At 36.6% G+C, this 13304-nt stretch overlaps 1 protein-coding gene across 1 annotated transcript; it reads left to right on the forward strand.

Moving 5' to 3' along the window:
* The first annotated feature begins 9615 nt into the window (after positions 1-9615).
* On the forward strand, positions 9616-10739 carry LOC112913223 (glyceraldehyde-3-phosphate dehydrogenase-like). The gene has a single exon (XM_072722444.1). The coding sequence runs from the start codon at positions 9644-9646 to the stop codon at positions 10637-10639; it is 996 nt and encodes a 331-aa protein (XP_072578545.1). The 5' UTR covers positions 9616-9643; the 3' UTR covers positions 10640-10739.
* The last annotated feature ends 2565 nt before the right edge of the window (positions 10740-13304 follow it).

Consider the following 13304-nt stretch of genomic DNA (forward strand, 5'->3'; position numbering starts at 1 on the left):
CCATTTGTAACAACATAGAGGGACTTTAAGGCCATTATGCTAAGTGAAATAAGTCAAAGACAAAGACAAATACTTGAAGATGTCAGGTTTACTACACATAAAAATGTGGGATCTAAGTATGTCAAATAAGTAAGTCAAACTCATAGAACCAGAGGATAGAAAGGTAGTTGCCAGAGCCTGAGGGTTGGGGGAAATGAGGAGATGTTAGTGAAAGCGTACAAGCCATTAATTATGAGTACACTCTGGAAATCCAATATACAGCATGGTGACTACAGTTAACAATACTATTGTATACTTGAAAGGTGCTATGAGAATAGATCTTAAATGTTCTCACCACACACAAAAAATGGTAACTATGTGAGGTGATGGAGGTATTAACTAGCCCAATTGGAGTTATCATTTCACAATATATGTGTATCAAATCATCATATTGTATTCCTTAAATTTGCTAAATTTGAAAGACACTAAACATTATCTCAAATACATATAAAGAAATAAAGATCTGCAATAAATTATAAACACACAGGTAAATATAAGGGACATTATCAATATATTTTTGTTCTATCTCTTGTCTTCTCCTGATTTAAAATACAACTGCATGAAGCAATAATATAAAACTGTGGTGCGGGAACCCTGGGTGGCGCAGCGGTTTAGCGCTTGCCTTTGGCCCAGGGCGGGATCCTGGAGACCCGGGATCGAATCCCACATCAGGCTCCTGGTGCATGGGGCCTGCTTCTCCCTCTGCCTGTGTCTCTGCCTCTCTCTCTCTCTCTCTGTGTGTGTGTGACTATCATAAATAAATTTAAAAAAAAATAAAACTGTGGTGCTGGGCTTATAATGTATAAAGATAATCCAGATAAGAATAGTGCCAGTAAAATAGAACACAAAGTTACGTAGGAGCAAAGAATTATCTGTTATTGACATTAAGTTGGTATTAAGCCAGATTAGATTTCTGAGATATCAATTAGAATGCTTATAGCAACCATTAAGAAAACTACTCTAGCTATAAAGAAATAACTATATATTTACACATATTAAATATACTTATAAATCGTATATAAAATATTATACTTATTTTAAATATAATTAAATATGTATTTTAAAGAATAAAATAAATCTTGCCTTATTAGTATTGTTAAATGAAAATGTTTTTACACTATTATCAAAAGACAGATTTACAAGACAGATTTTTTTAAACACATGATGCAACTACATACTGTCTACAAGTGATACACTATAGATTCAAAGACACAAATATGTTGAAAATAAAAATATTAAAAACATATCATGTAAGCCAAAGTAATCAAAGACAGCTGAAATGCCTATAGGAAGATCAGAAAAAGACTTTAAGACAAAGTTACTAAAGACAAGTAAGGATATTTTATAATGACAAAAGGGTCAACCAATCCAACAGGAATACAATTATAAATACATATAAACAAAATTCATGAGCACTGCATGTTATTCTGTATGTTGACAAATTGAACACCAATAAAAAATAAATTTATTTAAAAAACTAACTGAATTAAAGATAGAAATGAACAATTAAATATAGTTTTGAATATTTTTAAAAATCTTTCAATAATAGATGGAACACAAAAGCAGAAGATAAATAAGGAAACAGAAAACTTGACCAACACTGCAAACCAAGTAGACCCAATAAACCACAATCAAGGAATATTATTAGTTATTCTCAAGGACACAGGTAACATTCTCCAAGACACACCTTATGTTAAGCCATAAAAACTCTGAATAAATTTTAAATGATTGAAATTATACAAATTATGTTCTTTGACTACAACTTAATGAAATCAGAAATCATTAATAAAAAGAAATTTATGAAATCACAAATAAGTGGATTTTTAAAAAAAGATTTCATTTATTTATTCATGAGAGAGACAGAGAGAGAGGCAGAGACACAGGCAAAGGGAGAAGCAGGCCCCATGCAGGGGGCTCGATTTGGAACTCCATCCCGGCACTCCGGGATCACGCCCTGAGCCAAAGGCAGACACTCAACCACTGAGCCACCCAGGCATCCCACAAATAAGTGGATATTTTAAAATGCTCTCTTAACTCATCAGTGAGTCATGAAGAAGGCAAAAGTGAAATTAATAAACACTTTGAGATCTGTAAAAATAAAACATAACATTCCAAAATGGATGGGATTTGGCCAATGGAATGCTTACAGGGAAAGGTATAGCTCCAAACATGTATGATTTAATAAACAGAAGATCTAAAATTAATAACCAGAACTTCTACCTAAAGAAATTAGAAAAAGAAGAGTGAACGCCACACAAAGCAATCTGAAAGAAGCAAATAATAATTATTAGAGCAGAAATAGAGAATATGAAAAAAATCAATGACATCAAAAGTTTTTCCTTTTAAAAGATCAAAATTAAAATCTTTTAGCCAGACTGCAAAAAAAAAAGTATGACTCCAGTTGCCATAAACAGTCATGAAAGAGGGGATGTTACTATTGACTTTACCAAAATGAAAAGAATTATAAGACAATACTATCAACTATTGCATGCCAACAAATCAGATAGCCTAGATGAAATGAAAAAATTCCTGGAAGATGCACAAACCACTAAAACTGACTCAAGATAAAAGAAAAACTGAATTGGTGTAAAAAAATTCAGAGATTAAATTACATATACATGTAATTATGTATGTATATATGTAAATACACTTTTTTAAAAGATTTTATTTATTTATTCATGAGAGTCAGAGAATGAGAGAGAGAGAGAGAGAGAGAGAGAGAGAGAGAGAGGCAGAGACACAGGCAGAGGGAGAAGCAGGCTCCATGCAGGGAGCCCGACATGGGACTCGATCCCCGGTCTCCAGGATCATGCCCTGGGCTGAAGGCAGCACTAAACTGCTGAGCCACCTGGGCTCCCCACATTTTTTTTTTTACATATATACATAAACAAAAAGGCCAGGCCTAAATGACCTCATTGGCATATTCTACTGAACATATAAGAATTACTGTGAAGGATGGTTTGATATTCACAAATCAATGCCACATCTATAAAAGAAGGGAAAAAAAGCATTTGAAAAAGTACAACATCCATTCATGATAAAAATCCCCAAAAAAGTAGGTTTAGAGGGAACAAACCTCAACATAATAAAGGCCATCTATGAAAAGGCATCCAAATTGCCAAAGAAGACATAAAACTTTCACTATATGCACATATGAAAATATATACAGAAAACCCAAAAGACTCCACCCAAAAACTACTAGAACTGATAAATCCAGTAATTCACAAAATATAAAATCAATGTGCAAAAATCGGTTGCATTTCTATATACCAATAATGAAGTATCAATAAGAGAAACTGAGAAAACAGTCCCACTTATAATTGCACCAAAAATAAGATATCTAGGAATAAACATAACCAAAGAGGTGAAAGACCTGTAAAATATAAAAAATATAAAAACCTAATGAAAAACATTGAAGATTACACACACAAAAAAATGGAAAGATCTTCCATGATCATGGATTGGAATAACAAATATTGTTAAAATGTCTATATTAACCAAATAAATCTATACATTTAAGGCAATCGCTAACAAAATACTACCAACATTTTTCACCTAGCTAGAACAAACAATCCAAAAATTTGTATGGAATTACAAACGACCCTGAATAGCAAAGCAACCTTGAAAAAGAAAAGCAAAGTTGGAGGCATCACAATTCGGGAATTCAGGGTTTATCACAAAGCTATAGTGATTGGGATGCCTGGGTGGCTCAGTGGTTGAGCACCTGCCTTCAGCTCAGGGCATGATCCCTCGGTCCTGGGATTGAGTTCCACATGGGGCTCCCTGTGGGGAGCCTACTTCTCCCTCTGCCTATGTTTCTGCCTCTCTCTCTGTGTCTCTCATGAATAAATGAATAAAATCTTTAAAACAAAAAATAAGGGCAGCCCCAGTGGCGCAGCAGTTTAGTGCCGCCTGCCGCCCAGGGTGTGATCCTGGAGACCCAGGATTGAGTCCCACGTCGGGCTTTCTGCATGGAGCCTCCTTCTCCCTCTGCCTGTGTCTCTGCCTCTCTCTAAACAAACAAACAAACAAACAAATAAATAAATCTTTAAACAAAAAAACAAACAAAAAAACCACAAAGCTATAATGATCAAAACAGTATGGTATTGGCACAAAAAAAGACACATAGGCCAAGGGAACAGAACAGAAAACCCAGAAATAAACCTACAACTATATGGTCAATTAATCTTCAAAACAGCAGGGAGGAAAAGGAAGGATAGAAGGAAAGGGGGTGGGAATTCCCTCTCAGTTTGTTTCCTCTTTGCCAAGCCAAACATGCTAACAACTGTTCTGGCCCATTCACTGGTTCATGAACTCTTTTAGCAGCTTTATCTACAATAGCCAAACTATGGAAAGAGTCCAAGTGCCCATCTATTGATGAATGGATAAAGAAGATGCAGGGTGTGTGTATACACACACACACACACACATTATATATATATATATATATATATATATATATATATATATATATTACATTATATATAATATACATATATGTATATATAATGGAATATTACTCAGCCATCAAAAAGGATGAAACCTTGCCATTTGCAGCAATGTGGATGCAGCTAGATTGCATTATTCTAAACAAAATAAGTCACTCAGAGAAAGATAAATACCATATGATTTCACTCATATGTGGATTTTAGGAAACAAAACAGATGAGCATGTGGGAAGTGGGGGGGGGGAGAGAGAAGAGTGAGAAGGAGGCAAACCATTAGAGACTCTTACTATTAGAGAACAAACTGAAGGTAGATGGACAGAAGTGGGTGGAGGATGCGCTAGATGGGTATTAAGGAGCACACTTATGATGAGCCCTGGATGTTATATGTAAGTGATGAATAACTAAATTCTACTCTTGAAACCAATACTATACTATATATTAACTAACTAGAATTCAAATAAAAATTTGGAAGAAAAAAAAATTCTTCAGGTATCCAAATGAAGCTTCTCTTGTTTTAAAAAAAATTACAGACATACACACAGATACACACATCATGTATTTCAACAAAGGTACTTTTCTAAATGTTCTAACAAAACTACGAAGCCACAGCAGAGCATTGCTCAAATTAATACATTTAGAGTCCTCAGCATTGAAAACCCTGTAGATTTTCTGTTGTCGGCATGCAGTTATAAAGTCTTTTATTCAAGTATATAAAATATACTTGTCATGTGGAACTTTTTCAAAACATTTACAAGACTTCAAAATAAAATATTTATAAAATAAAAGTCTTGCTATAAAGCAAGCATGCAAAACCACAATAATTCCAAAGGCATGGAAAGGACTTAGGATTCTGGAAAGGTTGTTCCATAGTCTCTGTACTCTGACCACAAGCATCACACAGTGACTAGCACATAATAGTTATTTGAGAAGTATTTTTGGAATGAATCAAACAGCCTCCTCTCAACCTTGTTCCCGCTGCTCCATGCATGTAATTTCTTCTCTAGTTCAGTCTCATCACTCATATTGAAAGCATTCCTTTCCCACGGCCTCATAACCTTCTGCACATGGTGTTTCTATCACCTATCACCTTCTCCCCTTCCTCACCTTTTCAATTTGAATTTTATCAATCTATCAAAGACCAATGCAAATTTCAGCATAGTAAACCGAGTCAGATTTCCTTAGTCCATAAAAGTCTTTTAAGAATCTGTACTTCTTTGGAACATATATACATGCTGTACGTCCAAATTACCCAAAGCAGGGATCCCTGGGTGGCGCAGTGGTTTGGCGCCTGCCTTTGGCCCAGGGCGCAATCCTGGAAACCTGGGATTGAGTCCCGCGTCGGGCTCCCAGTACATGGAGCCTGCTTCTCCCTCTGCCTGTGTCTCTACCTCTCTCTCTCCCTCTGTGTGACTATCATTAAAAAAAAAAAATTACCCAAAGCACATTTTTTTAATTTAGCTGCCCAGGACCCATTTTAAAACTAGTGAATCATGATGTAATTTGCAGATCTTTATCTTTTAAAGCTGTCACCAATCTACAAATCAGCCCTAGGAGACCATTCTTCTATACCACATAAACTTGTCTTATAGAGCAATACCTGCTTGTGCTGGTTTGTAAACATTTTATTGTGTCAAGGGTAAATGCTGAGAGAACTGAGCTGTAGTATAATCTTCTCTTACATTCCCCACAATCCTCTACACAGTACCAGGCACAGAAGCATCACTGGATTTATAGAATATGAGTTAACTTGGGCTAAAATTACACATTATACTGCATGGTCCATATAATTTTAATCTGTATGCCAAACCCAGTGCCTATAACAAGACTTGGAATAAAGTAAGTGCACAATAAACACTTGATCTGTTTAAATTAAGGTGAATAAAATAGTCACAGTTCTGCTACCCATGCTGATTTACAAACAATCGAATAATCATACTTTATGTCCCTAAAGCTCTTTCATGCCCATATCTCAAATTATAACCTGTTTGATCTTCCAAGGATGACCTAATGTCTGAGAAACAGACAACTGGAAAACTAGGATAGTAAAAATATGGAATATTTGAGTTGAAGGAATATCTTCAATCAACTAATTAATTCCATTATTCAGCCATTAGAAGGGAGGAAATCCTGGTATGTGTGACAACATGGAAAGAACTTGAAGGCTTTATGTTAAGGCCATCCTTTATTGCCCTTCTATACAATCAACCTATAGCTGTTCTCATGGAGAAAACATAGGCTTACACAACTGGCCTGCTCTTTGGGTGCGCTTTACAAGCAATACATAGAATTAGTAAGATTCTTACTAACTTAACAAAAAAGCTAATCCATTCAGTTTTCCTCATCTCCTTTCACTGTGGCCCATGTCTACCCTAGATGTCTTACTTGATAATTCTTTGAACTATAAGGAGAAACACTTTTCAGATAGTTACTCCCTAAAAGTCAAAGAATTAGATCATCAACTCTTTCTAAAATAATTTTTTTGCTTCTGCTACCAATAAAATCTTACTAATTTTCTGAACTTTTGGATGCCTACAGACTAACAAAATGCATAGCAAAATGGGTGTTACCTCTATAATTTATCTGTACTTTATTTTACTTTTCTGTAGATTTATTTTAGAAAGGACTGATTTGTGCAATTTTCCCATTGGCCTTTAGACTTTTGACAATGTGGCACTCCTAGTGTAGTTGGTTAACAAAAGGACTAAATGGAACTTTGAGATTCGATTTATACCACTGGCTCTTTTTTAAAATTTGTGTCTTAAGTAATTTTAGATTTCAGGTAAGTTACAAAATACAGCATAATCTCCATCTAATCCTCACCCAGCTTCCCCTCATGTTAACAATTTACAAATTATACAATTATACATAGTACAATTCAGACACACAATATTAGTACAGTACTATAAAACAGACCTTTCACCACTTTTTCCAATATTGTCCTTTTTATGTACCAGAATGCTATCAGGATCCCACATTATATTTAGTTTCTACTTATCCTTAGGCTCCTACTATCTGTAACAGTTTCTGACTCTTTTCTCATTTTTTGTGATTTTCGTGCTTGCAAAGAGTTATGATCAATTGTTTTCCTGAACATCCCTCAGTTTGGGTTTGACTGATGTTTTCTCATGATTTCACTGAATTTATGCATCCCACATACCACAGAATATTACTGTCCTTCTCTGCTTCCTATCAAGAGACTTAAGATATTAATGTGTATTTTAACAGATGTTTAATCACTCAGTTAAATTGACATCTTGCTGTAAAGTTTTTATACTTCCCTCTGTAGTTACTAATCACCTCGAGGAAGATACTTTATGAAGCCCCCTTCTCAAACATCCTCTCACTGATTTTAGCATCCATCAGTAGATATTTTCTCTTGTGATGTCTGTGTCATGCTGGTTTTCTATTTCCTTGTTTTCTTCTACATAATTAAATTTTTACCATAAAGGAAAAGCTATCCCTTCTCCTCTATTTATACATTTCATCAATTATTCCTAAAAATATATATTCATAAGTATTGATTCTATACATTATGATTCAGTATTATCATAGTTTTCTACTCAAACTGTTCCAGCCTGAGCCACTGAGAGCTCCTTCAGCTTTTCCTGTGTGCTTCTGACAAGCCCCATCTTCCTCTGAGCATTTCCTTACTTTCTGCCACCACATAAATTTACAGCTTGTCTTGTATTTTTCTTTACCTCAACCCTAGAATAAACTTTCTCCAAGGAGTCACGGCTCTTTTTATGTAAAGAATGATATTTAGAAACCAAAGTCTGGGCACCAGTTGTGTCCATTGTTACTAGAGTGCTACTGCTTCTAGGCCTTCCCAAAGGGCAGAGCTAGGAACTAAGCAACACATTAACACACATCTCCATTTCTCCATCTAGCTGTACATAGAATCAAAACCAGGAGTTCATAATGATACTTCATATTCTAATTCTAATACTCACATGAAGTACTTTCAAAATTGCTAACCAATACCCCTATAAGTAATACATTTATTAACTAGATGGTAGCATTTATTTTAAGTCCTTTTCATCTTTAGCTTCACAGTATCCAGTCAAGATAGGTTTTCAAACTTACTTGTGTTAGTTTTCTAAATTTCCATCCCATTCATGTAATCCATTTGTAATATAGATGGGTGCATACGCTAGTGGTGTATTCCATCTTGGTTTCCTCCTACAGATGTTTTTTTAAGGATACAAACTCAGAATGAGCAGTAAATATCCCTAGGGATATAATGCACAGTATAGTGAATATAAACAATATTGTATTATTATCAAACATGCAGAGACCAGCTCTTAATTATTTCAGCCACTAAAAAGAAATGATAATCATGCAACTGGATAGAGGTGCTAATTATTGCCACAAAGACAATCAGAATATATAAATGCATCAAATTAATATGTTGTACACCTTAAATTTACACAATGTTATAGATTAAATATATTTCAATTTTTAAAAGTCTTTTCCTACACTATGATTAAAGAGGAATTCACCCATATTTTCTTCTAGTACTTATATAGTTTCATATTTTACATTTAGGTTCCTCATCTCTTTGTAGTTTACTCTTATGTATGGTGTGAGATGAGACTGTATCTGTTTTCTAAGGAGCTACCCAGTTGTTCCAGCACCATTTGCCAAAAGATCTATCTTTATGTTACTGATTTAAGATGCCATCTTTGTCATATCCTAAGTTTCCATATGTATTTGGGTCTAATTCTGGAATTTCTGTTTTATTACATTCGTCTGTTTATCCATTCATGTGCTAGTAACACACTGTCTTAATTATCGAGGAGACAGAGGATGTTTTCATCCTTACTGGTGCTTACTCCCCCTGCATAATTGTTTTTTTCAGTGTTTTCCTTCCTGTATGACCATGTTAATCTTCTCATATGAGCTTTAGTAGCAACTTGGCCAACTCCTTATAAGAGTAGTTGGCATGGTTATTGGGGTTACCTTGTTATCCTTGACTTTGGATAGTATATTTAAAATATCCTGAGACACTGCGTGTGTGATCCTTCAAACATAATCTGTAAAAGAAAAAAATGGCTAAATGGCAGAAGACATTTAAAAATAAATTCTGGTCTCTGCTCCTCCCCATTCTACAGACAGCCGCATCTTCTGGTGCAGTGCCAGCCACATCCCTGAGACACGATGGTGAAGGTCGGAGTGAACGGATTTGGCCGTATTGGGCGCCTGGTCACCAGGGCTGCTTTTAACTCTGGAAAAGTGGATATTGTCACCATCAATGACCCCTTCATTCATCTCAGCTACATGGTGTACATGTTCCAGTATGATTCTACCCATGGCAAATTCCACGGCACAGTCAAGGCTGAGAATGGGAAACTTGTCATCAAAGGGAAGTCCATCTCCATCTTCCAGAAGCGTGATCCCGCCAACATGAAATGGGGTGATGCTGGTGCTAAGTATGTTGTGGAGTCCACTAGGGTCTTCACCACCATGGAGAAGGCTGGGGCTCACTTGAAGGCCAAGAGGGTCATCATCTCTGCTCCTTCTGCTAATGCCCCCATGTTTGTGATGGACGTGAACCACGAAAAGTATGACAACTCCCTCAAGATTGTCAGCAATGCCTCCTGCACCACCAACTGCTTGGCTCCTCTAGCCAAAGTCATCCATGACCACTTCGGCATCATGGAGGGCCTCATGACCACCATCCATGCCATCACTGCCACCCAGAAGACTGTGAACGGCCCCTCTGGGAAGTTGTGGCGAGATGGCCGAGGGGCTACCCAGAACATCATCCCTGCTTCCACTGGTGCCACCAAGGCTGTGAGCAAAGTCATCCCTGAGCTGAACAGGAAGCTCACTGGCATGGCCTTCCATGTCCCCACCCCCAATGTGTCAATTGTGGATCTGACCTGCCGCCTGGAGAAAGCTGACAAATATGACGACATCAAGAAGGTAGTGAAGCAGGCATCGGAGGGCCCCCTCAAGGGCATCCTGGGCTACATTGAGGACCAGGTTGTCTCCTGTGACTTCAACAGTGACACCCACTCTTCCACCTTTGACGCCGGGGCTGGCGTTGCCCTCAATGACCACTTCCTCAAGCTCATTTCCTGGTATGACAATGAATTCGGCTATAGCAACCGGGTGGTGGACCTCATGGTCCACATGGCCTCCAAGGAGTAAGAGCCTCCTGAACCACCAGCCCCAGCAAGAACAAGAGGACAAGAGAGGCCCTCAGCTGCTGGGGAGTCCCTGCCCCAACTTAATCCCACAACACACTGAGAATCTCCTGACCTCCAATTTACATCCTAGACCCTGAGGAAGGGGAGGGGCTTGGGGAGCCCTACCTTGTCATGTACCATCAATAAAGTATACTGTACCCAGCCAAAAAAAATAAATAAAAATAAATAAAAATAAATTCTGACAATGGAATTGAGAATTGTTTGCTCAGTATGGCAAGGGGGAAAAACCTTAAAAAAAAATCAAGTGCCTCTTAGGGGACCCACTGCAGAGGTTAACTTCTTTTTAATATATATGTACTGCAAATATTATCGAGACTTATGATTCTTCTTGCGTAGAATTGTCTTTTGAATTGGTCTCCTATGTTTGTATTCACTGTCATTGCCCTAATTCAGTTACTTGGTTTTTTCCTTCTTACATCTGGGCAGCAAAATCCAATGATCTTTGGAAAGCATTCATTACCCACCCAAAACTTAAACCTCATCTCATGACATAGCAACACAAAACCTTGTGTTAATTTCTTGCTGTCTTGAGGAAAAATTCCAAATTATTTAGTACAGTATTCAAGCGTCTTTATGATCTGACCCGGCTCTGTTTTTTAGGTTTATCTTCTCAAGCTTTTGCCTTCATCCCCCTTAAGTTATGTGACATTGGTCATCATTATTGTCACTGATCATCATATCTTCATTCCTTAGCGTTAAATGCCCCTAACATTTTTCTCCTGTTGGACTATAGAAGTTAGAGACTAAAAAAAATGAGCCATTGGAATTTCATCTAGATTGAAACCTTCTGCACAGTGAAGGAAACAATCAACAAAACTAAAAGGCACCCTAAGGAATGGGAGAAAATATTTGCAAGTGACATATCAGATAAAGGGCTAGTATTCGAAATCTATAAAGAACTTATCAAACTCAACATCCAGAAAACAAATAATCCAGTCAAGAAATAGGCAGAAGTCATGAACAGACATTTCTCCAAAGAAGACATACAAATGGCTAACAGACACATGAAAAAATTCTCCACATCATTCATCATTAGGGAAATACAAATCAAAACCACAATGAGATACCACTTCACACCAATCAGAATTACTAAAATTAACAACTCAGGAAACAAACAATAGATGTTGGCAAGGATGCAGAGAAAAGGGAACCCTCTTACACAATTGGTGGGAATGTAAACTGGTGCAGCCACTCTGGAGAACAGTATGGAGGTTCCTCAAAAAGTTAAAAATAAAGCTACCCTACCACCTAGCAATTGCACTATAAAATATTTATCCAAAGGACACAAAAATAGTGATTCAAAGGAATATATGCACCCCAATGTTTATAGCATATATATGTATAAAACATCTTCTTTATCCATTGGATATCAGTGGAATGTTACTTGGGCATCAAAAAGAATGAAATCTTGCCATTTGTAATGACATGGAAGGAATTAGAGAGTATTATGCTAAGCAAACTAAATCAGAGAAATAACATATGATTTCATTCATGTGTGGAATTTAGAAACAAAACAGAGGAACATAGGGGAAGGGAAGAAAAAATAAGATAAAGACAGAGAGGGAGGCTAACCATAAGAGATGCTAAACTCTAGGAAACAAACTGAGGGTTTCTGGAGGTGAGGAAGGTCGGGGGATGGGGTAACTGGGTGTTGGGCATTAAGAGGGCACTTGATGTAATGAGCACTGAGTGTTATATGCAACTGATGAATCACTGAATTCTACCCCTGAAACTAGTAATACATAATATGTTAACTAACTTGAATTTAAACAACCCCAACCCCAAAAAAGAACCTAAGGACTATACTCAAATGGCAGACTTGCTGCGATGCAGCTATGGTTCTCCTATGTGCTCCATGCTTATGTATATTGCAGAACTGATCAACACTGCTGATGAATTCCTACATGGTAGGTGCCTATAGAACTCACCCAGTCTTCAATACAGGACTCAGCACATGGCAGAGTCCCCACAGCTCCGACAAAATGACCAAAGGGGCTACTGTGGAAGATAACATAAGATTAAGATAAAATTACCTTGGTCGGCAGCTTCATCGCTAAAGAAAAGTAGGAAGTGCGCTCAGGCTTTAAAAGTATTTTAAGAACAATAATCCAGAATTTTCCCTGCATCTGTGCAGCTAGAACAGCAACACAGTGCTGTGCTCTGTGCCTGGGGCTCTAATGGAAATGATAACAGATGACAGTCCAGGAATACAGCTTACCAATTCCTATCTTGCTCACATCTTCTTTAATATAGAAAACAGAGCCACTGCTCATCTTTATTTTGCATTTGTACAAACTGGAAAAGGCAGCCCTTTCTTAAGATACTTAACACCTGTTGGAAAATTGTCATAATATACATGTTTTATTATATATAATATATATTATATACTATATATAATATGTATGCTTTAAAATATATAATTGTATTAAATCATATATTATGTAAATTGTGTATAATATATTAATACACCATTGTAATAAAGTCAATATATATATTTTCTGTTTATATTATAATACATATATAATTAGTATATTTAGCTAATAATATGTGCTATACATAATTAGTATATTTAGCTAATAATATGTGCTATACATATCTAAGGGGAC

The sequence above is a fragment of the Vulpes vulpes genome, chromosome 9, assembly GCF_048418805.1.
Source record: "Vulpes vulpes isolate BD-2025 chromosome 9, VulVul3, whole genome shotgun sequence".
Taxonomy (NCBI): domain Eukaryota; kingdom Metazoa; phylum Chordata; class Mammalia; order Carnivora; family Canidae; genus Vulpes; species Vulpes vulpes.